We start from the raw sequence: 23507 nt of genomic DNA, 5'->3' as shown, positions 1-23507 counted from the left end.
ATTTAGTATTTGATTTCAGTTATAGTATACATTGTAGTATGTAGTGTATATGATATATATAGTGTACAATCTAGTATACAGTAGAATGTATTCTTATACATTTAAAAGAATTTTAAAAATTACATATTTAAGGTCTAGGGTTTTTATTCTTGTTTTTCATTTTCCAGTTGAATTTGGTAATGAATATATTTAAAACCTTGACCTAAAGTACAACTTGAGTCACCTACTTTATTCATACTTCATTCTGATATTATACTTAGTTCTGATTTATCTCTCTTCCTGATGAAAATCAATGTTCTAACTCTTTGTTTTCTGTCTTTAATCAGTTTCTAATCCATGACAGAAACCAAACTCCCTAGTTTCCTTAGCAACCTCTTGCGAGGAACTTTATCAAGGTGCTTTAAAAGGTCAAATGATTAGTTTCTTTTCTATCTCTTTGCCACCATCTTCTGAGAATTCTAATAGGTTGAGGGAGGTGGCATTTTCCTGTAACCCGCAGTGACAGTTTGTATTATAATAGACCTTCTGAGATACTTAAAAGCTATCTTTGCTTATGGATATTTCCCCAAATTTACTGTATATTGGATTACAGTTCACTGACCTGGAATGCCTAGGACTGCTCCCTACTAAGGCAGTTCCGTTTGTGGCTGTGTCCCTGCACACACGCACACGCGCCTGCTCGTGCACACACGCTCTCGCTCTTTGTGTCTCTCTCGTCTCTTCCCCCAGCTCCCCAGCAGTGGAGCTGGTTGTATTGCATGTTACATCACAACACTGAGATATGCGTTGTGCTGTGTTGCTCAAGAAGAACAAAAAATTGAATTTGAAATAACGTGTTGTGGGAATTCCACCACTTACTTTTCCATTTTGCTTTCTGTGGTTTACAGCTAGCCTAGGCTTGGAACTGTAAAGAGCTGAAAAAGTATTGTTTCCACGTGAGGGCACGCTGCATCCATTACCTTGGAAAACATTGCTTAAAATTCCAAATTTGAAAAAATAAAGAGCGTTTTCACCCACCCTGCGATCTATACTGACAATATATATTTTTTTAATTTCAAAGTTACTGTGGAATTCTTTTTCATCTTATATTACACAAAAATATTTACCCTTTAAGATACCATATTTAAGGCACACTTGACTGTATAGACTTCTGTTTTGACTTTGGGGCAGGGGAGGCCAATTTGGGTTTAGTGAGATTTTCTTTGTTTCCCCCCCTACACCCCCCACTTCTCTCCCCTTTCTTGGAAGAAAAATCTGGCTTGCAGCAGTAGTATTTCTGTATTATAGTCTGATTTCTAATGATATTCTGTTTTCCTCTGTGTTTCCCAAATATCATTAATACTTTCCCCTTTCCATTATATCATTTCAGGTGTACATTAAAGTTATAGACACAAATAATCACAGGCCTCAATTTTCCACTTCAAAATATGAAGTTGTTATACCTGAAGACACTGTACCAGAGACAGAAATTTTGCAAGTCAGTGCCACAGACAGAGATGAGAAGAATAAACTGATTTATACTATGCAGGGTAGCACTGATCCCATCAGTCTCAAAAAATTTCGTCTGGATCCTGGAACTGGCTGTCTTTATACTTCAGAAAAACTAGATCATGAGACCATGAACCAGCATATTCTTACAGTAATGGTAAATAAACACATTAGTTCTTCATTTGTTCTGAAGTCAACAGCAAACGTATCTCTTTTTTTTATGTCTTTTTATTTTGCTCCTCCCCCAATATAAACTTTTATGTATATGTTGAATTTGTATGCAGTCTTTGTCTCTGACTGGTACAGATTGAACCCTGAATTATTACTAATATTGGATGAACTACTGTAATAACAGTACTAATGTAGTATGGTGCTAATGACTAGTAATGTGCTAATTGTTTTAGGTTCGAGATCAAGATGTTCCTGTAAAGCGCAACTATGCTAGAATCATCATTAATGTTAGTGACACGAATGATCATGCTCCGTGGTTCACCAGCTCTTCCTATGAAGGACAGGTGTACGAGTCAGCAGCTGTTGGATCAGCAGTACTCCAGGTTACAGCATTAGATAAGGACAAGGGAAAAAATGCAGAAATTGTGTATTCTATTGAATCAGGTATATTGACCTTCGTAAATCTTCAGTTTATTTTAAAATAATGAAGCTTGATCATGTTTCGTTTTATCTGTAGACATATGAAAAATCAGCTATGAAAAAGAGAGCGATATAGGTGTCTGTGTTGTATTTTATGTCATGCGTTTAAGCTATAGTCCGAGAACCTTACAATTGCAGTGGACTAGATAATTAATATTCATCTCCCTCATCTATTTTTACTACCCTCCTGAAGAAAAAGCTAAAGATGACCCTTAAAAGGATTTGTTCATTAGAAATTACGGAAGCGTTAAATTTAGATCGTAAAATTGCGTTCTGTTCTGATGATGTAAGTTATGTTTTGTGGCATAGGCAAAGCAAGGATTTGATGAAAAGAGTAAGAGCCTGCGACATGTTCCTTGGTGTTTAGTGCAATGTGAAAGAAGGAAGCTCAAAAATAACTTACATATCTATATACTGTTGCAGACAGAGCTACCAAATAGTCTGAATTTAAGTTAAGTTTTCTGATACATGCAGCAAGAAGGGTTCACTTTGTGTGTTTCCCTCTGGCTGGTTTTACATAGTGGGACTGCTAGTCTAGCTCAATAAAATATATAAGAAATCCTCTAATAGTCCATTTAACATTATGATGACTTTCACATTGCAGGCCAGAGAAGAGCAGTAGGTGCTGCTGGTTTTCTTTCACCTCAAAGTATCTCTAAAACATTCTGTCTATTCTTTTAATTACTTAAACAAACTCGTTATTATAACTAAAAATTAAATCTTGTAGATTTTTATAAAATAAGCCATGGTTTGAGTAGCAGTAGTATTGCCCCTTGCTTTGTCAAAATTTTCTACCCCTTGTGTAGACTGGCCACTGATGATGAGCTCTTTTTTTTTTTTTTTTTTTTCCCTTGCCTTTTTTTTTGCCCTCCCTCCCCCTTTTTTTTCTTCCTGAATTTGCCTCTAACAGTGCAATTCAAACGATGGTGACTTTGAATAGTGAATAACATGGGATGGTACTGACTGACTTACCAAACTGACGCTGATAATGATGCATACCAAACATTGACTAGTTGGAAGTGAGTTTTGTTTCGGTCCAGTAAATCTAGATACAAGTCTGCCATCAGCAAGGTCCTGAATTATTTAGCCGCTATGACTGGAAAAAAAACAGAATGTGTTCTTTAAGTTATGTTAGCTATATGCTATAGTCTTTTGAAGCTGGAAAGTATTTTAAAATAAAAGTTTCGGTAACAAGTATAAGAAAATGTATATATTAAAGAGAGCAGTAGGTAAAAAGTTATGCAGTTACTGTTACGTGCGAGATGATATGAGCAAATGTTGCTTCTTTATTCTTGCCACAAGTTATTTTATAAAGACATAAGAATTGTTTACTGTAAATATTTTCCCTTTTCCCCAAAAGTGTTATTTTGGTATGAAAGCATACTTTAACACAGTATTGAAACAAAGCTGTGATTATGATACTCTGAAGAGGGAGAATATATTTGAATGTCTGATAAGTTGCTTAAAATATATCTTTGTTTTCTGTTATTTGGAGAAAAGCAAACCTTTTTACTAAGCAGGACACCAATGTTCATGAAACTTTTCTCTTGCCTTTCCTAATTCAGTAGTGCATGTTTTGTGAATACCAAAGCATTGCAAGAAAAAAATGCGTATGCATGCTGTCTGGCACGAATTTACACCCTGTTCTTTTTCTTTCTTCTAGATTTTTGTAGGAGTAAATGTAAGACTTTCTTAGGTTTGTTTTATAGGATTGTCATCTACTGAGAGGTTAAAGCATTATAGCTGATATTCCAAGCATATGGAATGAACATTCCTTAAATACTTGTGATGTCTGATGAGATTTGTAATGGCATATTCTAAAAATGCCACTGTGTTTAGAGCCTGCACTAAAAAAAAAGATAACATCTTCTGCCTACTTCTATGCATAACTCAGAAGTTTTTAATAAATGTTTCCATGCTGAGAACATGGCTTTAGTAATGTAATGTAATTTTTAAGGGAGTAAAATGTTTAATTTTACACTGTTTTAGTGCATGAGCTGAATATCATATACGGTGTAGTTCTTTACATTTTGAAATACATAGTTGAAAACAAATGGTCTTCAAGTGGCAGCTGGTAATATTCAGTAGGTGGTRTTTTTTTCTAACATTTTATCACAGGGCATAACTTGTCTGTGTATTAATATGAAGTTAGGGTGGAAATAGCTTCTAATCTAATTCAGAAAGACCTTTAATTTTGCAGCAGTGATTTAAAGAATACTTGCATAAACAATTGAGAATCAAAAGTGTCATAACACTTCTTTTTCCTCAAAAATCTAGTTACTTTAGATCATATAATAAAACTCTTATTCCACTAATGTCAGCTTCCGAATATAATTTTCTTTCAGCTTCAGTAGATATTTAATTTGGCTTAAACATGAATTCAATAACAAAGGTAATTTGAAGAAAATATATATAATTTTTAGGTGTTGAAAGTTGCAAAATACTTGTCATCTTTATTAGTTTTTTTTTTAATTGAAAATGAATCAAATTTTTGCATTTATTTTGAAGTCTTGGATAGCTTTACTAACTCTGCTTGGTGCCTTATTTCTGTGAGTAAACTTAGAATTAGTGCTAATTCATTACATAAAACTTTCCAAAGAGGCTAATGAACATTTTTAAACAAAATTAAGAAACCATAATGTTCCCTGTGTTTTCTCTACATGGTATCTTTTAGTTTATGCCTAATGAACAATCATTCTTCAATTTTTGTATACCTTTTTCTTAATTACATTTCTTTTTCCTTCACAGGGAATATTGGAAATGCCTTCTTTATAGATCCTATTTTGGGTATAATTAAAACTGCAAGAGAGTTAGACCGGAGTAACCAGGAAGAGTACAACTTGATAGTGAAAGCTACAGACAAAGGAGATCCTCCAATGAGTGAAGTGACTTCTGTGCATGTATTTGTTACAGTTTCTGATAATGCCTCACCAAAATTCACAGCCAAGGAATACTCTACAGAAATCAGTGAAAGTGCCAGCATTGGTTGTTTTGTTGGCATGGTTACAGCATACAGTCAGTCTTCTGTGGTTTATGAAATAAAAGATGGTAATATAGGTGATGCCTTTACTATCAACCCAAACTCGGGTGTTATTATTTCTCAGAAGTTACTTGACTTTGAAACTTTGCCTGTTTACACACTAACTGTGCAGGGAACAAACATGGCTGGCTTGTCCACTAATGCAACAGTTCTGGTGCACCTGCGGGATGAGAATGATAATATACCAATTTTTACGCAAGCTGAATATACAGGACTCATCAGTGAATCAACTTCAATTAACAGTGTGGTTCTAACTGACAAGAATATTCCATTAGTAATTCGAGCTACAGATGCTGATAAAGAATCAAATGCTTTGCTTGTTTATCAAATTGTTGAAACATCTGTCCACAAGTATTTTGCCATTGATTCTAGCACTGGTGCTATTCGGACTGTAATGAGTCTGGACTATGAGGAGACAAACATTTTCCRCTTTTCAGTGCAAGTACATGATATGGGGATACCACGTTTATATGCAGAATATGCAGCTAATGTTACTATTTATGTAATTGACATCAATGATTGCCCTCCTGTGTTTTCAAAAGAGTTGTTTGAGACATCCATTTTGGTTCCAACCTACAAAGGTGTGAAAGTCATCAGCGTAAATGCCACTGATGCTGATTCAGGCATTTTTTCACAATTAATTTATTCCATTATTGAAGGCAACATTGGAGAAAAATTTTCAATAAACCCGAAGACTGGAGTTATAACAGTACAAAATACAACTCAGTTAAGGAGCAGATATGAATTAACAGTTAGAGCATCTGACGGCAGATTTGCAAGCACTGCATCTGTAAAAATTAATGTGAAAGAAAGCAAAGCAAGTCAGCTGAAGTTCACACAGAGTTCTTACTCTGCAACAGTGCGGGAGAATTCCACTGAGGCAAAAACAATAGCTGTTGTTACTGCTGTAGGGAATCAAATAAATGAGCCTTTGTTTTACCATATTCTAAATCCAGACAGCAGATTTAAAATAAGTTATACTTCAGGTGTCCTTTCAACAACTGGAATACCATTTGATCGTGAACAGCAAGAATCTTTTGATGTGGTGATAGAAGTGACAGAGGAGCATAAACCATCAGCTGTTGCTCACGTTGTGGTTAAAGTCACTGTGGAAGATGTAAACGATAATGCTCCAGTTTTTGTCAATCTTCCGTAYTATGCTGTCATTAAAGTAGACTCTGAAGTAGGCCATGTTATTCGACGTGTCACTGCTGTAGATAAAGATACAGGCAGAAATGGAGAGGTGCATTACTATCTCAAAGAACATCATGAACACTTCCAAATTGATCCCACTGGAGAAATTGCACTGAAGAAAAAATTTGAACCAGACACACTAAATAAGGAGTATATGGTCACAGTAGTGGCAAAAGATGGAGGAGAACCTGCTTTCACTGCTGAAGTTGTAGTCCCAATTACAGTTATGAATAAAGCTATGCCAGTTTTTGAAAAGCCTTTTTACAGTGCAGAGATACCAGAAAATGTTCAGCTTCATAGCCCCATTGTGCATGTACAAGCAAACAGCCCAGAAGGACTTAAGGTGTTTTACAGCATCACAGATGGGGATCCTTTCGGTCAGTTCACTATCAACTTCAACACTGGAGTTGTAAATGTCGTTGCCCCTCTTGATTTTGAGTCTCATCCAGCCTACAAACTGAGTATTCGAGCAACAGACTCCCTAACTGGAGCTCATGCTGATGTGTTTTTAGACATAATAGTGGAAGACATCAATGATAATCCTCCTGTGTTTACAGAGCAATCTTATGCTGTGACCCTGTCTGAGGCATCTGTCATTGGAACATCTGTTGTACAAGTGAGCGCTACAGATGCTGATTCTGGAACAAACAGGGGAATTTCCTATCACTTGGTTGAGGATAACAGTGAAAGTCATGACTACTTCCACATTGATAGCGTCACTGGACTCATTCTGACAGCAAGAACTTTGGACTATGAACAAATTCAGCAACACAAATTACTAGTCAGGGCCATAGATGGTGGCATGCTGCCCTTGAGCAGTGATACTGTTGTAACTGTTGATGTAACCGATCTCAATGATAACCCCCCTCTGTTTACCCAATTGCTTTATGAAGCTAAAATTAGTGAACTGGCTCCTCGTGGGCATTTTGTGACATGTGTACAAGCCTCAGATGCAGATAGTTCTGATGTTGACAAACTGGAATACTCCATTCTGACAGGCAATGACCATATGAATTTTGTAATTAATAGTAAAACTGGCATTATCACCATCTCAAACCTACGCAGACAGACACTGAAGTCACATTATAATCTTAATGTGTCTGTGTCTGATGGAGTCTTCAGAAGCTCAGCCCAAGTCCACATAATTGTAACCAGTGCCAATATGCATAGCCCGGTTTTCAGCCAGAATGAGTATGAGGTTGAACTAGCTGAAAATGCTCCATTACATACTTTGGTGACTGAGGTTAAAGCAACAGATGAAGATTCTGGTACTTACGGCCACATCACTTACCACATTGTAAATGACTTTGCCAAAGATAGATTTTACACAAATGAGAGAGGGCAGATATTTACCTCTGAAAAGCTTGACCGTGAAACACAAGCAGAAAAAGTAATTGCCATAAGCTTAATGGCCAAAGATTCAGGAGGAAAAGTTGCTTTCTGTACAGTTAATGTAATACTTACAGATGATAATGATAACGTTCCTCAATTCCGAGCAACAGAGTATGAAGTAAATATTGGATCTGATGTTCCAAGGGGAACTTCTGTCATTAAAGTCTGGGCATCTGATGCTGATGAGGGTACAAATGCAGATATCACATATACTATTGAAGCAGAGTCTGAAAGTGTTAAAGAGAATTTGGAAATTGATTCATTGTCTGGTGTAATTACTACAAAAGAAAGCTTAATTGGTTTAGAAAATGAATTTCTAACCTTCTTTATTAGAGCAGTGGATGGTGGTTCCCCCCCAAAGGAGTCAATTGTTCCTGTCTATGCTAGAATACTCCCACCAGAAGTGCCTCTCCCAAAATTTTCAGAACCGTTCTATTCTTATACAGTTTCCGAGGACATTCCAATTGGAGCTGAGATAGATGTTATCAAAGCAGAGCATAATCAGACTTTGGTGTATAGTCTGATTAAAGGGAACACTCCTGAAAGCAATAGGGATGATTTTTTTGTAATTGACCGACAAACTGGAAGATTGAAACTTGAGAAGAATCTTGATCACGAAACTACTAAATGGTATCAGTTCTCAGTGCTAGCACAGTATGCGAATGAAGATTATAATGTTGTTTCCTCAGTAGAGGTGAGCATTCAGGTAAAAGATGCAAATGATAATAAACCAGTTTTGGAGTCCAATCCATATGAAGCATTCATTGTAGAAAACATGCCGGCTGGAACAAGAGTCATCCAAGTTAAAGGAACTGATTTAGATTCAGGACTCAATGGGCAGGTTACCTACAGCTTAGATCCTTCTCAAGAACTAGACGTTTTAGAGTCTTTTGCCATAAACCTGGAAACTGGTTGGATAACCACTCTCAAAGAGCTCGACCATGAGAAACAGGACAAATACAAAATTACAGTGGTTGCATCTGATAGGGGTGAAAAAATTCAGCTGTCTTCTATGGCTGTGGTTGAAGTTAATGTTACAGATGTGAATGACAATCCTCCACGCTTTACTGCAGGGATATATAAAGGTACAGTCAGTGAGGATGACCCTCCTGGTGGGGTAATTGCCATCTTAAGTACCACTGATGCTGATACAGAAGAAGCCAATAGACAAGTCTCCTATTACATTACAGGTAAATGTCTTTGAGTAATGTCAGAGTATTAATTTGAGTAATCCTGGAATGCTGTGAGTTACAACTTAGTCTTTCAAATTATTAGAAAACATATATATTTTGAAGCCATATAGTGGCAAGGAAAAAATGTCATTGTCTTAAAGTGAAGATTAAAAATTACAGGTAAAAATGAGTTTTCAAAAGCATATCTTTGGCTTTGTTTGACACATGCTTAAAATGTCTTTCTAAAGATGTTGTTTACTTCTTATATATCAGATTTCATTGGAAGATATATTTACACTGAAATAAATGATGCCATTAAAGACCGAACCAAAGAAATTTCATAAAATAATAAAGTATTAATTTCCAGTAGAGTATTTTAATATATTTCTTATTTAGTATAAGTGTCTTCATTAGCTGTAATGCTGCATTAATTTCTATGTTATTATTTATAGCTTCTGTTGGCTGTAGTTAAATTTGTTGTCTAAGCATTCACTGACTATTTTTACCTGAAAAATAAAGATATTTCTATATAGAGCCACGGGGAGTGGCTGCTTGGTTGCATTTAGATTTTTTATTTTTAGCTGTAAATTAATGTTGATAGAGTAATTGTAACATTCTCTCTCTTGTTTTTAGTGAAATGTGTCTATTGATATTTCAGGAGGTGATCCCTTGGGACAGTTTGCCATTGAAAATATGCAGAATGAATGGAAGGTCTATGTCAAGAAGCTTCTGGATAGGGAAGAAAAGGACAATTACCTTCTAAATATTACAGCTACTGATGGGACCTTTTCATCTAAAGCTGTGGTGGAGGTTAAAGTCCTTGATGCTAATGATAACAGCCCTGTTTGTGAAAAGGTAGGCCCAATCTTTTATCTTCCACATTCAGCTGCTTTCCTAGGTAAAATGTAAGCTCATTTTCTCTGAAATCATATCTCAGAGGACTGACAAATAGGTATTCCCTGGTAACAGAAATATACTTTGTACTACAAAGACAACATGCTACAAAAGAAAGGTGATTTCTTGGGCAGATTTCTTAGCAATTTAAAAAACCCAAAGACAATTCAATGATGTAATTTCATTATTTGATGGGGATTTGAAGAGCATGAAGACAAATTTAATACATTTTTCCTGTCTTAATGCGTGCTTTTGCAAAAGAAAATGTTTTAGGCTGCTGCCATGATAGTTTTATATGCTTCTATCTTCTGAAGTAGGTAAAGCCTCAAAGTATTTGTGCATTTCCTGTAATAGGAGTAGAAGAGTTGGAAAGACTGGAAAATTGCATTGTGGTTACAGTAAACAACACCAAAAACTTGTAATCTGTTAAAAAATAAATAAAAAAATTAAGAATGGAAGAAAACAGGAAAGCAGAACCTGCAAGGAATATAATTGCTTTACAAAAAAGCCCTGAGTTTTCAGTCAGCTTTTTTTTTTCCTTAGCACCTTTGGAATCTTCATAGCCATCAGGTTGTGTCATGTTGAACAGATTTGATGTTATTGGGGTGAAAGGCAAAATCTTTTCTTTTTCTGGGAAGGATTAAGTATACAGTKAGCCTTTGATTCTTTTTATTAGTCTGTGTTTCTTACTCATGTAAGAAAGGATGTAGCTAAATACAAATCAGTAAATCGATGTTTTTAGCTTTATTCCTTTGTTAATATTGGTTTTGGTTATAACGGCCAGTCCTTCTATGGTAATTCACATGCCTAACATGAATGAGTAAGTGTGCTTCATGTCTTTACGTTCTGATTTTTTTTTTCTTAGTTGTTATTGAAACTGGAAGCCTGTAACCCTTTAGTATAAAAGGCAGGTGTTGATTTCTTCTAGATTCAGTTGGACCTAGAGAAAATGACTTACCCAAAGATGAAAAAGCAAAGTTGCAAAAAATTTCACAACTCCAAGAGTGGGGATGTCTTAAATTATTAGTTAATCAGTTAGAGGTGTTTAGAGTTCGTAGCTATGCATTGACACTCAAGAGTCCATAAGGTTGCAAATGTCAGTAATAATTACCTTTCCAAGTAATTTATTAACTGTGAGGTAATTAATTAGAAAAATCACAAGTCCTTATGATTTTCAGGTATTTCATCCTCTGGTTCACTTCACATGTTCCCAAACATTCAAACAGAATATCTCATCTTTCATTCTCTTCTCTTCCCTCCCCCTGTGCAACTCCTACTTACTCCATATGTTTTAATCTTACAATGTTATTTTAAAATCTTTTAGGCTTTGTACACTGATGCTGTTCCTGAAGATGCCCTTCCTGGCAAACTGATAATGCAGGTATCTGCCACAGATGCAGATATTCGTTCCAGTGCTGAAATTACTTATACACTGCATGGCACAGGAGCAGAAAAATTCAGACTGACTTCAGACACAGGTAATACTTCTAACATGTTATAGGCTGTACAAAATTGCAGTCATAGCCTCGCTTTATAAAATGTTTTACTATTATGTAAGACATACGTGAATGTCAGTACTTTAAGCTTTGTATTAATGGTTAGTTTATTATATGACTTGTTTTAAATGTGAATTTCTATTATGTAAATATTAATAACATATTGATGAGAGGTCAGGGAAAAGGTCAGTATTTAATATATGAAGAACTAAAGAATAAATGGAGTAATTGCCCTGAAGGCAGAAACTTCCATGTCAAAGTGATTGGCAATAAAAGTATGGTATATATGTTGTACTTTTTATATTCAGTATATCAGTCAGTAGCAATCATAATGAGTTTATGAATTAAAAATAACTTTATTCAGATTCTCTTCGCCATCATTCGGTTTGGCATATTAAATGGGTTGAGGTTAGACTGAGGAACAAAGTTCCTTTCCGTAGTAAAATACACCAAAGCCACCTCCAATTTTATTGGAATTATTATATAATCAAGATGAACTGTTAACTTCCTTGACTCTTTTTTGTTTTCCTGCTATTCATGTGTTCTGGATGACCAAGGCCAAAATCCTGTGTGCTGCAGGGTACAATAAACAAGTAGTAATAAGGGAGTAGTAAATGATATATAAAAAATAACTGATAAATAAAAAGATATAGTGGGAATACAGAGAAGAAGATAAGAATACTTTAGTGGCAAAGTAAATGAGAAGGATCTTACTTCACAGTTTTTTTTTCACTTTGATTTCACTGATGTGCTATGCTAGCATGTTGTTACRTAAATTCATAAATTCTATGTTAATAGAAATAATGTTCATAACATTAATAAATTTTAGAGATTTGTCTGCAGCAACAAGTTATATTTGATGGTGTAAGTACCTCTGTTATTCATTGCTACATGTTAAAGGAGGAGAGTCAACTCAATAACTGTGGAGGGAACACAACCAAATAGCCCAGAAAATACATAGCATTTTACCTTGCATTTTGTTAAAGGCAGGGTTTGAATATTTTAATTTTCTTTACACAATAACACGTAATTATTTAAACGAAGTGTACATGGATGGATTCATGCATGCATGTATGTGCATGCATGTGTGCACATACTCTGCACCATTGAGTACTGTTACTTCAGCTAGTTTCAGTTTTAGAGTGATTTAAAATCAAAGCTGAAGGGTTTTAACATTTAAACTTTTAAAGCAGAAGAGGCAGGCCGCTGACATGTTTTGCCCAAAGTAGAGCTCATTGGTGCAGTGCAGCTGTTGACTCAGCCACCGATGAAATTATCCTCAAAAAGAAAATTGATCATCTTTTTTGAGTACCAAGGGATTTTAGAGGAGGAAAGCATGCTAGGCTACAAAACATTATGGGACACTTAATTCTTGCAACTTGCATCCATTTATATTTGTTACTCTGTTTATAGGTGAACTGAAAACACTAATGCCACTTGATCGTGAGCAGCAAGCAGTTTATTATCTTCTAGTGAAAGCCACAGATGGAGGAGGAAGATTCTGCCAGGCTAATATTATTCTGACTCTGGAAGATGTGAATGATAATGCCCCAGAGTTTACAGCTGATCCTTACTCCATTACTGTGTTTGAAAACACCGAGCCTAAAACCCTTTTGACAAGAGTGCAGGCAACAGATGCAGATGCAGGTACGCATTCTTTAACTGATTCTCTTGTCATGGTCTCAAAGTTACAGTAATGTTTATTTTGTCTCATCCTGAGAGATGTTAGGTCTTTCAGTGGAACTGACAGATGTTCAGTACCTCTTAGGGTTAGACTTCTGAGTGATATATTTAGGTCTACTAAATGATGTAACACCTAAGTTTCATGTGTTAGTAGCTTGGAAAACATCCCTTTCATGTCTCTGACTGTGCAAAAAAGAATGGGGAAGAGAGAGAGACAAAATGTAGGATCATTTTTGTGCAGTTAACTATTAATGTTCTGATGGAGTAAGTCCATCCTTTTGCTCCTGGTTTAAGTAAAAGGAAGCTGAAGCCCTGTCCATGTAGATAGAAGTCATGTTTTCAATGTGTGCTCCTCAGCCTAGCCTTGATAGTATCCTAAAGAGAACCATGGTTAGTTATAGCTTTATGTATATGCAACCTTATTAAGAATTTTGCTGCCTCTTTATTATCACTGTTTAGCTCTAAGTATTTTAGTGAACATGAACTGAAAATGACATTAGAAAGAATTTGTTCTTAGACTTGTTCATATATTTGGAAGGAAGAACACAAGAGCATATAGTCTTTGTTTAAAGGTATATGATTTTTATATATAATCCTTTTTTCAATTAAATAATATCAATAATTGCCTCACCCTCGTGAAACAACTGACCTGATTTGTGCTACAATAAACTAGGTTATTGAATTGGAAGATAACAGTCAGATGTTTTGACACTTCACTAGTCTTTGAGGCTTAGGAGCAAAATGCTTGGCCCAAAACAGTATGGGGTTTTTTGTTTGTTTTATACAGAAATCTTGCCAGAAATGATGTTCCTGTTAATTTTGGGATATGATTCTTAAATTTACTGGAATAGAGCCTGGTTATTTGATGTAGCCCAACTCCCCCATATTCTCCAGTGTTATTTTTAAGCCTGCTAAGCAGATGCTGTTGTTTTGAAGTTCTAATTTATATTACTAATATACAGTACTGTGACTGAAACAACCATGCTTCATGGGGTTTTTTTGTGACAGAAAATCTCTATGATGAAGAATTTCTTTGTTTGGTTGTTTTTTTAATCAGATTGCATGTTTTGGGGGATCATTTTGCCCTTGACAGGAGCTGTTAACTGTTGCTGAAATTTACTTTAAGATGAATGATAGTATTTCACATGCACATTTTATTTCTGTAGCTATCAAATCCACTATTATGTTGGTGTATTTTAACTGTTTTATCGTACTCTGCAATTCTTTTTAAAATGCAGGGATAAACCGTCAAATCCATTATTCACTGGTGAACTCTGCAGAAGGCCAGTTCTCTATTGATGAATTCTCTGGAATCATTCGGCTGGAGAAACCTTTGGATCGAGAGTTGCAAGCTGTGTACACTCTGACTCTGAAGGCTACAGATGAAGGTTTACCTAGAAGACTGTCTTCCACAAGTAGTCTTATAGTTTCTGTTTTGGATATAAATGATAATCCACCTGTATTTGAGCATAGGGAGTATAGTGCCAGCATATCAGAGGACACTTTGGTTGGAACTGAAGTTCTCCAGATCTATGCTGCAAGCAGGGACATCGAAGCCAATGCTGAAATCACATACTCAATAGTCAGTGGGAATGAACATGGAAAATTCGGTATTGATTCCACAACAGGTAACAGAATGTAACTGTGAATATACGTTAGCCTAACAGAGCACTGTGCTGTACTATGCTCTGCAATAATTCAGCCAAATAGGTTATGTATAATCCATGTATATTACCCATACCGCCATCCTGGCTGTAAAGCTGGTGATACTGTTTAATCACCCATTTTGGCGGTATACAAAGAAGGGCAATAGAATGTGAAACAAGAACTTTATTTAATACTGCTGTTTATTGGTTTTTTTGCATTAGATTTATTTAGTTTTATAAGAGTAAAGGTTTCCTAGCCAGAATGTTCTCCACCTGGGGAATGGAAGAATTCTATAATTATAGAAGCATAATAGTCTTTTCACAAAAGCCATTATGTATAATCAGAATGAGTAGCCAGACTTTGTAAAAGAAAGATCAGAAACTAAATTGGCAAGGAAAACTAGTCATTGGTCCACAAAGATGGTAATTCTAGAGGAGTTTGATATGGCATTAAAGAAAGATTGGAGTACTCTATTCAATCATATGTCCAGCATGACATCAGAAATTTTAGGCTTGAATGTTAATCAGATTTAGTTTCAGAAAGCACTTAGATTCTTTGGAAAATATTACCCCATTAATGGCAGTATTTTGTTAATATACTCCTCTATTCTAGCTTTTCTTTCTTACATAGTTCTTTTTCTAGGTAAAATTTCAGGTAAAGTTTTTTTTTTTTTTAATAAGATTTCTACCCAAAAGTTAATAGTAGTTAATTATACCAGTGTAACTGAAATAAGTCTTCCTACTATTCTTTCCAGTGTGCACACTAGTACTATAGAGGTACCTTGCCAGTTTGACTTCTTCTCATATTTGAAAGGAGGAGAAGGATATTCAGAAAAACATTCTTCCAGCAGTAGATTAGCATGTCTGTTAGGGACTGCATTATCTTAACTATTCAGTTAAAAACTCACACTTTTAACTGAAATTTTTCAATCAACCAAAATCCATGGTCAGACAGTTCTGCTATCACCTCTGTGTACTCCTCTGCCCAACATTAATGCTGGCTGCAAGGGAAGTGAAGTCATTTCGTATTTTTGATTAATTGAATATTAAGAAAAGGACTTTTCCTAAACATTTTTTTTAATTCCTTCTTTTTTTTTTTAATGAAAAAATGTGAGCCAAGTAGTTTTAAAGTGCGAGTCTTGTGTGGTAATGGCAGGAACTTCTAAACTTTTTACTTTTATGTGTAAAGCCTGATTATATCACTGGGTAACTCTACCTTTACAGTGATGAATCAAGTCCTGAAGAAGCTGCTTATTTGTCAGACAAACTCAAAACCTGTAATATGTAATACTACAGTCATAGCAGAATTTCTGTTGATGTGTGATTTTTTTTTTTTTATTCCCCCCCCCCTTGTAGGAGCCATTTTTATTATTGAGAACCTGGATTATGAAATTTCCCATGAGTATTACCTGACAGTAGAAGCCACAGATGGAGGCACACCTTCATTAAGTGATGTTGTAACAGTGAATATTAATGTAACAGATATTAATGACAATACTCCGGTGTTTAGCCAAGACACTTATACTGCAGTAATCAGTGAAGATGCTATCCTTGAACAGTCAATCATTACAGTATGTATTATCATCTTTTTTTCCCTTGAAATGCTCTGTTATGACTATCATGCTTTCAGTCTTGGAGGAATAAATATTAATTTGAAGACAGGCATAAATGAATAGATAAATTTGCCACTGAGTGAATTGAAAATTTTTTTGAAAAAGTTTCAAAAGCAGGGACATGATGTGCTATGGGAAAGTACATGATATTGTGTGGTATATTTGTATATATGTGTAGTATATTCTTCTCATGAGAACATGACTTCATTTTCAGAAGGAATTCAGGAAATGAGTTTAGGTGACGTTGGTATGTGCCGAATATTATGATGTTTCTCCCGAGAACTCTGTAATTTTATTAGGCCTGAAACAGCTGTGCTTGTCTTCAGGATGAGTTTATTTGAAACATGATAGTGTCTGTCTAGACCTGTTTTAAATGAGACTATAATGTCCCGTAGGTTGTGGCAGATGATGCTGATGGACCTTCAAACAACCACATTCACTACTCGATTATAGATGGCAATCAGGGAAATCCTTTTACAATTGATCCTACCAGGGGTGAAATAAAAGTGACTAAACTTTTAGACAGAGAAAAAGTAAGTTTTTGATACTTTTTGATTATCTGGGATTAATTTAGTTATAAGTAATTGAAAACCACCACTTTTTTGGATGATATTTGTAAAGTACCATTTCAAATATTTCAGAATTAATATAACCAAAACAAAGTGAAAGCAACTATTTATGGCAGTGCTGAGGGTGGGGGTCATATTTGGAGGGATATGCTTATATAAACTTAAGTCTTATTGGGGGTTTGCACAAAAATATTTCTTCATTAAAAGAAAGCTGGGTTTGTTACTGTTTCTTTGTTCCATAGTGAATCTGTGGATTTTTTTAAATTTATTTTTAGATTTCAGGATACACCTTGACAGTTCAAGCTTCAGATAATGGAAACCCACCCAGATTAAATACAACTACAGTTAATATTGATGTTTCTGATGTAAATGACAATCCTCCAGTATTCTCGAAAGGAAACTATAGTGTCATCATCCAGGTAAACTTAAATATAGACGATAAAGTTTTAGGAATCAAATTAATAATATTACTTGAGTGTTAATTTTGACTTGAAAAAGTAGGCAAGCTATGATAAACCTAATGCTTCAATTTTCTTTTCCTTTTTTTTTTTATTATTTTTATTGCTCAAGGTTGTCAGCGGGACCACTTGTCTGAATTAAGTGCTAAGGGTTACAAAATCCGTATTGTGCAGTCTATTTAGAAACTTATGTTGCAAGGAGTGTGTGTTCTTTTTTTGGATGTAATTTGTGTGTGTGTGTGTGTGTGCATGCATATATATTGCATTTGTGCTTATAATGTGCTTAACATCATGCAGCTAGGTTAAAATACCTAATAGTCTTGCTATTTTGTTAACCTTAGAGTTACTACGTAGAAAAAGATACTTTATCTGACTGCTACTGCAAAGCAAGTATTCTGCACTGTGGCACATAGTTCCAGATTTGATTCATATTGGCCTCCTCTGGTATCAGAAGCAGCTGAAGCAGGAATAGTATTTCATATTGCTACATACCAATCCTTTGACAAATTTTGCACCTTAGGCACCAGATTCTCAAATAGCTGGCAGGTATTTGCCTGATTCAGACACCTGTCTGCCAAAGCAAAGGTAGCAGAGGACAACTCCTGTTCATCCTGTCATCCTGAATCCAGTACAGAATAAATGGAAGGAAACAAAGGAGTTGCATTAAAACCTTTATGCTAATAATGTAAATGATCTCAGTCGCTTGGGTCCCGTCACTGGTGCCTGGCCTTGGCCAATAGATAAATACTGAGGATCAGGCAGTGTTATTGCTGCACTGAGCCATCCTAACATACCACTTTTGTTTGAGACCATATAAATGCTTTGTAAAGGTAGCTTTCCAAAAAAGGATGAGGATGGGGATTCATCTCTACCCCACCTAAACAGAGTACGCAAGTGGATCTTGCTTTAAAGAAAAAAATGCACACGTTTTTCTGTGTGCTGTCAAAGATACTTTGCTTTCCCCAATCATAATCTCTCTTGAAGTGAATGTTTAATTAAAGTATCCCGTGAAACTGTAGACTATATAACCGAAGTCTGTAATGGTTCTCTCACAAAATTAAGAAGGAAAATCTTGTGTTTTATTGTTCATTCATATCAGCCTATTCCACTATGAGGGTAGCAGAGAAAAAGCTCGAGGAGTTCCCCGAGAATGTTGGTGCACGCTTCATGATACATTGGCGGTGCACATTTGGACATAGTTGGAAATGTGTTTGGTTATTATGAAAATCAAAATACTTTAGATATCCAAATGTAAATATTTCTATTTTTAATGATAGTCCTTGTCTGTTTTGGGGGGAAAGGACTTCAGCTGCAAGATCTGATAATTAACTTTACAGAAGTTTACCTACATACTCTCCCAAGAGCAGAGAGTATGCTTGTTATTGGGCTGTGTGCAGCTGTGAAAGGATAGCATTTTATTATCATTGTACTTCACAATAACACTTTTTTTTTTTTTTTTTTTTACATTTTAAAATGTTAAAAAAATAACAGTCAATACAGTGTAACATGAATGTTCTGGGAAAAATATTATGAGTGTTAGGGGGGTGTGCGTGTATCAGATACATGATAACCTACGTGTGTGAAGTGCCTGTGAAACCTCTGGCATCCACAGAATGCAAACTTGAAGAGGTTTTGTGAAATAAATTTTAAAAACTGCCTTTCATGCCTTAACCAGACTGTGGCTGTAGTCAGAACACTAATTAAGGACGTGGGAGTCAGGTGGAGGAGTGTGTTTTTCTAGTCCTCCCAACAAAGGCATTGGATTGTTCTTAATAAGTATTTTAGCTAAATTTGAAGTACACGATAAGTCAGTAATTAATTTGCTGTAACCCTATTTCAGACCAATGGTGGAAAATGCAAAGTTTCAAGGCTGAGCTACTTTAGAAAAATGTAAGACAAAGTTAAAAAAAATATACTGCCTTCTACTGTTTTCATCATTATTCAAATAGAGTAGTATTTTCCTTAAACAATATTGTCATTTGGATTTCACTTATATTGGTTAACTGGTTAGACAGTAATTTGATTTTAGTATTTTTCTCCTGTTGTAAAAAAGAAATCAGTGTCAAGCTATATCTCTAATTATAACAAAACCGCTGTGATTGTATTGTGCATTTATAGGAAAATAAGCCTATTGGATTCAGTGTGCTACAGCTAGTAGTGACAGACAAGGATTCTTCTCACAACGGCCCCCCTTTTCTCTTCACCATCCTGAGCGGAAATGAAGAGAGCACTTTTCAGATTAACCAGCAGGGAGTGCTGACAACAACTGCTGCACTGAATCGCAAAGTGAGAGATCACTACTTGCTTCACGTTAAGGTACGATATGCTACCTCTGGCTGTTTTGTGCTATTAGCATAAGTGTTAGTTAACTTTCCTAAGCACTCCCAACCCACTGCCTTTTCCTGTTACTTGGAGGATAACCCCTTGTCTTTGGGTTGCAAGATCCTGACATTCCAAGTAGTGATTTGAGACATGTTCCTTGTGGTGACATCTTCAGAGGCAGAGTCCGCTGATTTAAATGAAAATGTACACAGATGGACAAGTGAGCTTAATTAAACTTATCGTAAGGATAAGTTATAAGTGAAAAGTTAACAGGGTGAGTGTTCTTGATAAGCCCTTTGCCTGTCATGCACGGTGTATTTTTCAGACTGCTATGCATTTTGCTACACTCTAGCATCTACCTGGAAAAGCCAGCATGGCTATATGCCCCTTGAGCCACCTTCTGTGCCTGCAGACTTCGCTTTTTTTTTTTTTTTAACCACTATCRCTTTGACCCTTGAAGCTATAAGCTGGTCTACACTGATAGAGCAGAAACAGATGTTAAAAGTTGAACAGCATAGCAGTACTGAAATATCTTTCTGTAGTGCAACCTCCTTTTTCACAGCAACTGAAAATTTTTTTTTACGTTTGGAAAACCAGGGTCAGTGGAACTTTGTTACAGCATTCAACTTTCGTGTCTGATTCTCACAGACGGTGCAGTACCTGTGTGGCTCAGATTCTTGCAATGGAAAACACAGGACAAAACTCTAAAATAACCCTGAAAGGCTATTACGTGTCAACATGTGTCATTCTTGTGCAGAACAGATCATGTCTCAAAATCAGTCTTACTAGAGATTACACAGCTAAGTTCTCTTAAAAAACAAAAAAAATCCTTTTTTTACCCTATCATAAGAAAAGTTCAAACTACTGTTTTTTTTAATCTTACTCTTTTTAATTCAATTATAAACTAAGTGGCTGTGAACAGTGGACTTAAGATGGGAAGGCTGAAAATAATTGGTCTTAATTCTTAAACCTCACTTCCAGATTTGTGTTTTATTTAAAAAAAAAAAATTTCACCTTCATTTTTACATGAGTTTACATGGCCTGCAAGAATTTATCTTTCAATCTCCAGATCATTCTCTTACATAATATTGCAAACAACTTCTGAGCAACTTCTGCAGGCACGTGCAGAATTTTAGAGCAGTAATGTCTGTGCCAGTGTATACTAAATTCTGTCCTTGTTGGGTTAATAATCATGGCATATTTACATGAAGTCTGTCTCTTTTCTTTATGGAAGGGCACACACGCACACACACACACATGCTGTGATTTACTATTCTGAGTAACTGAAATATGATATCCGGAGACAGCAGTATAAGAACCAGCATAGATAAAAGCTCCATTTAAGTGYAGTTTAGGATTTAAGAATTGAGATTAAAAAGGAGGCAGAGGAGTATATCATCCTTCTGTTAGCTATTTTCTTCTCATTGATGATCTGCTAATTAGTCATGGGACAGATTAACTTTCAAGGTGCCTAAGTGATGTCTCTCCTGGCCTTCATAGCCTTCAGGAGTGCAAACCAGCAGAGCTGGCCTTCGCAGCACTTACAGGCTTGCCAAACTGTATACCAATTCCATAACGTCACCTTTTCATTTAGGGAGCAAGAACAGGGACTGTTTTTCCTAAAATGTATATGTGCAATTAGTATAATACAAGATTTGTATGTTTTGTTTTATATTTCCTTTAAGCAGTAACTAATTTCTATGTGTTTTGCGTCTAGAACGTGTTCCTTTTGCATGCCTGCACCTCAGATTATTTCTGTTCTGTGTGAACTGTGATATCAATGTCTTTGTCATATGGCACGAGTTCGCTGCACCGCTGACCCTTCCTTGCCCTGTAATCAGCTGTGATTACTTCAGCTGTCTCGTCTTCAGCACAGCACGTGAAAAGTGCTTTTTTCTAGGGAATGAAAAAGGGGTATTCTAATGGCACCCAGTAGCTGAACATGCATCTTAAGACAAATTTACTCCTTTAGAACCAAAGCTTTTCAGAGAGCATATATCATGAAAGCAGAATATATCACTGTCATGCTTTGTGTGTGTTCGTGTGTATACGCACACTGTACCAATCACTCCCAATATTTTTTACCTGTTTCTTTGATTTACAAGTTTCCTGCCTAGATTCTGGAAATATGTCACTGTCTTTTAACTGCCATTTATCATCATTTATTATGATAGCTTTTTAAAATAGTCACAGTGCTATAATTCACTACTATCCTGGCTCAGAGAAGCACCGTACAGGAGTATGAAGGTATCTGAGACTAAAACTAACATTTCYATATCACAAGACTTCAGTTTCAATGATACACATTAAAAATAGGTACATGATTTCCTTAGAACAATATTCTTTTCCTCTTCACTTAAGAAGAAAGATTTTCAAAGGCATCTTTTCATGTTTATAATGCTTTTCATTTCTGCCCTTTTTTCTTGCACCTCACAAGTTAGTGGTCATGTCTGATCTCTTGATATATGGAGGTTTTGTTGGTTTGTTGTTTGGTTTTTTTTAACTGACATTCACTAGCAGAGCTTTCAGCACTGACAGCTTTCACCTCTGGTTGATTTCTGTAGGGATTGTGCGGCAGAGCTCTTAAGTTACCCCCCACCCCCCGGGAAAAAAAAAGAGGCAACTTGTAAGTTGTTACAAAAAAAACACAGCTTTACTGACAGTCCCTGGACATGAACCTTTCCTTAACTTTACTTTTGTCTTTTTAGTGGAAATAAGAATTTTTTTTTCCTCAATAGCCACCTACATGTGCATGCCACTCACTCGCATATTCTTTCTTTCTCTCCAAAGAAAGTAGATTATCCGTTAACAAACATCTCACAGCATTAGTGTGCAGGATCTTCAGCTATGAGTCAGACCGTCCTTTGTGCCACTCTCCTAAGTCTTTAGTTTAAAATCACAGCAGATTTTTAAATATCTCCACTATTGAAAAAACATTTCTCCTGGAGCGCTTCTTTCCTAGTTGCTGTCCATTTGTTATACTTTCTTTGCCTGTTTGTTTTAATCATTTTCTTGTTTCCTTGGGCATTTCTTCTGTAGCTACATTCCCTGCCTTGTCTTGTTTCCAGACAGAAGTCTAGGCAAAACAAAACTTTGCAAACTGGAGCTCTCTCTCTGTCTCCTATTTAAGTTTGGGTTACTAGCGGTCAAGCTTCCAACCATGCCTGTCTTTTGGAGTTAGTGGTGAATTCACGTAATACTGTGAGACATGTATTAGCTTTTAAAAAATGCTACAATTATATGCACATCCAGAGATAATCATATGCTGGGAGTTTTTCTCTTTTGTTTAAATTTCTATGACAACTCAAAGGGAGCTTCTCTGTATAGATCTGCAAGTGTACAGACTACCTGTAGTCATAGTAAAGTTRCAAAATCTTTTGAACAGTGCAGGATATCCTCTACCTTTTCAGCCCTGCATCCCCTCTGCCCCCTGCTCCTATTCTTCTTTCGCCTTTCTTTAGTCTCACTTTCAATAGCTGGGAAAGAGCTCTCTAGAAGAGAGATAGAAGGGAAACAAGAACTGAGAAGTAGAAAGAAATAAAGTGGACAGGAGGAGGATGGAAGACTGTCTTCTGCTACTTTTGTCCTCTCTTCATAGGATGTTAGTGTGCCCTTTTGTCAAAAAAGGGTGGAGGACAGGGGACAAGATGTTTAAAAAGGCTTTGAAATTGAAGTAGACAGGCTGATTCTGTCAAAGTTAATTACTTTAATTGTCTGAAGCAAATACCATTACAGGGTTGGGGGGGGGTCTTTTTTTTTTTTTCTTCCCCTCTCCATGCTCACAAATCATGAAAGACAGCATAATTAATTGTAACTTTCTACATGGGCTATTTTCCTTTTGAAGTAGGTTGGCATACTGCATTTTAAATCGTCTTTAACAGACCATCTC

General features: G+C 35.9%; 1 protein-coding gene across 2 annotated transcripts in view; it reads left to right on the top strand.

Annotated features, from left to right (window-relative positions):
- The window catches only part of FAT1 (FAT atypical cadherin 1), a 102248-nt gene that overhangs the window by 66059 nt on the left and 12682 nt on the right, over positions 1–23507 (top strand). For both annotated transcript variants that reach the window (XM_026077866.1, XM_026077865.1), the window contains exons 7-17: positions 1370–1645; positions 1893–2103; positions 4888–8955; positions 9596–9792; positions 11156–11309; positions 12741–12974; positions 14249–14638; positions 16013–16227; positions 16665–16802; positions 17114–17257; positions 19415–19612. In XM_026077866.1, coding sequence (XP_025933651.1) covers positions 1370–1645; positions 1893–2103; positions 4888–8955; positions 9596–9792; positions 11156–11309; positions 12741–12974; positions 14249–14638; positions 16013–16227; positions 16665–16802; positions 17114–17257; positions 19415–19612 — 6225 coding nt within the window. The remainder of the gene's footprint in view (positions 1–1369; positions 1646–1892; positions 2104–4887; positions 8956–9595; positions 9793–11155; positions 11310–12740; positions 12975–14248; positions 14639–16012; positions 16228–16664; positions 16803–17113; positions 17258–19414; positions 19613–23507) is intronic.

Source organism: Apteryx rowi, unplaced genomic scaffold (assembly GCF_003343035.1).
Source record: "Apteryx rowi isolate R43461 unplaced genomic scaffold, aptRow1 scaffold_464, whole genome shotgun sequence".
Lineage (NCBI taxonomy): Eukaryota > Metazoa > Chordata > Aves > Apterygiformes > Apterygidae > Apteryx > Apteryx rowi.
This window is presented reverse-complemented; position numbering and strand designations above follow the sequence as displayed.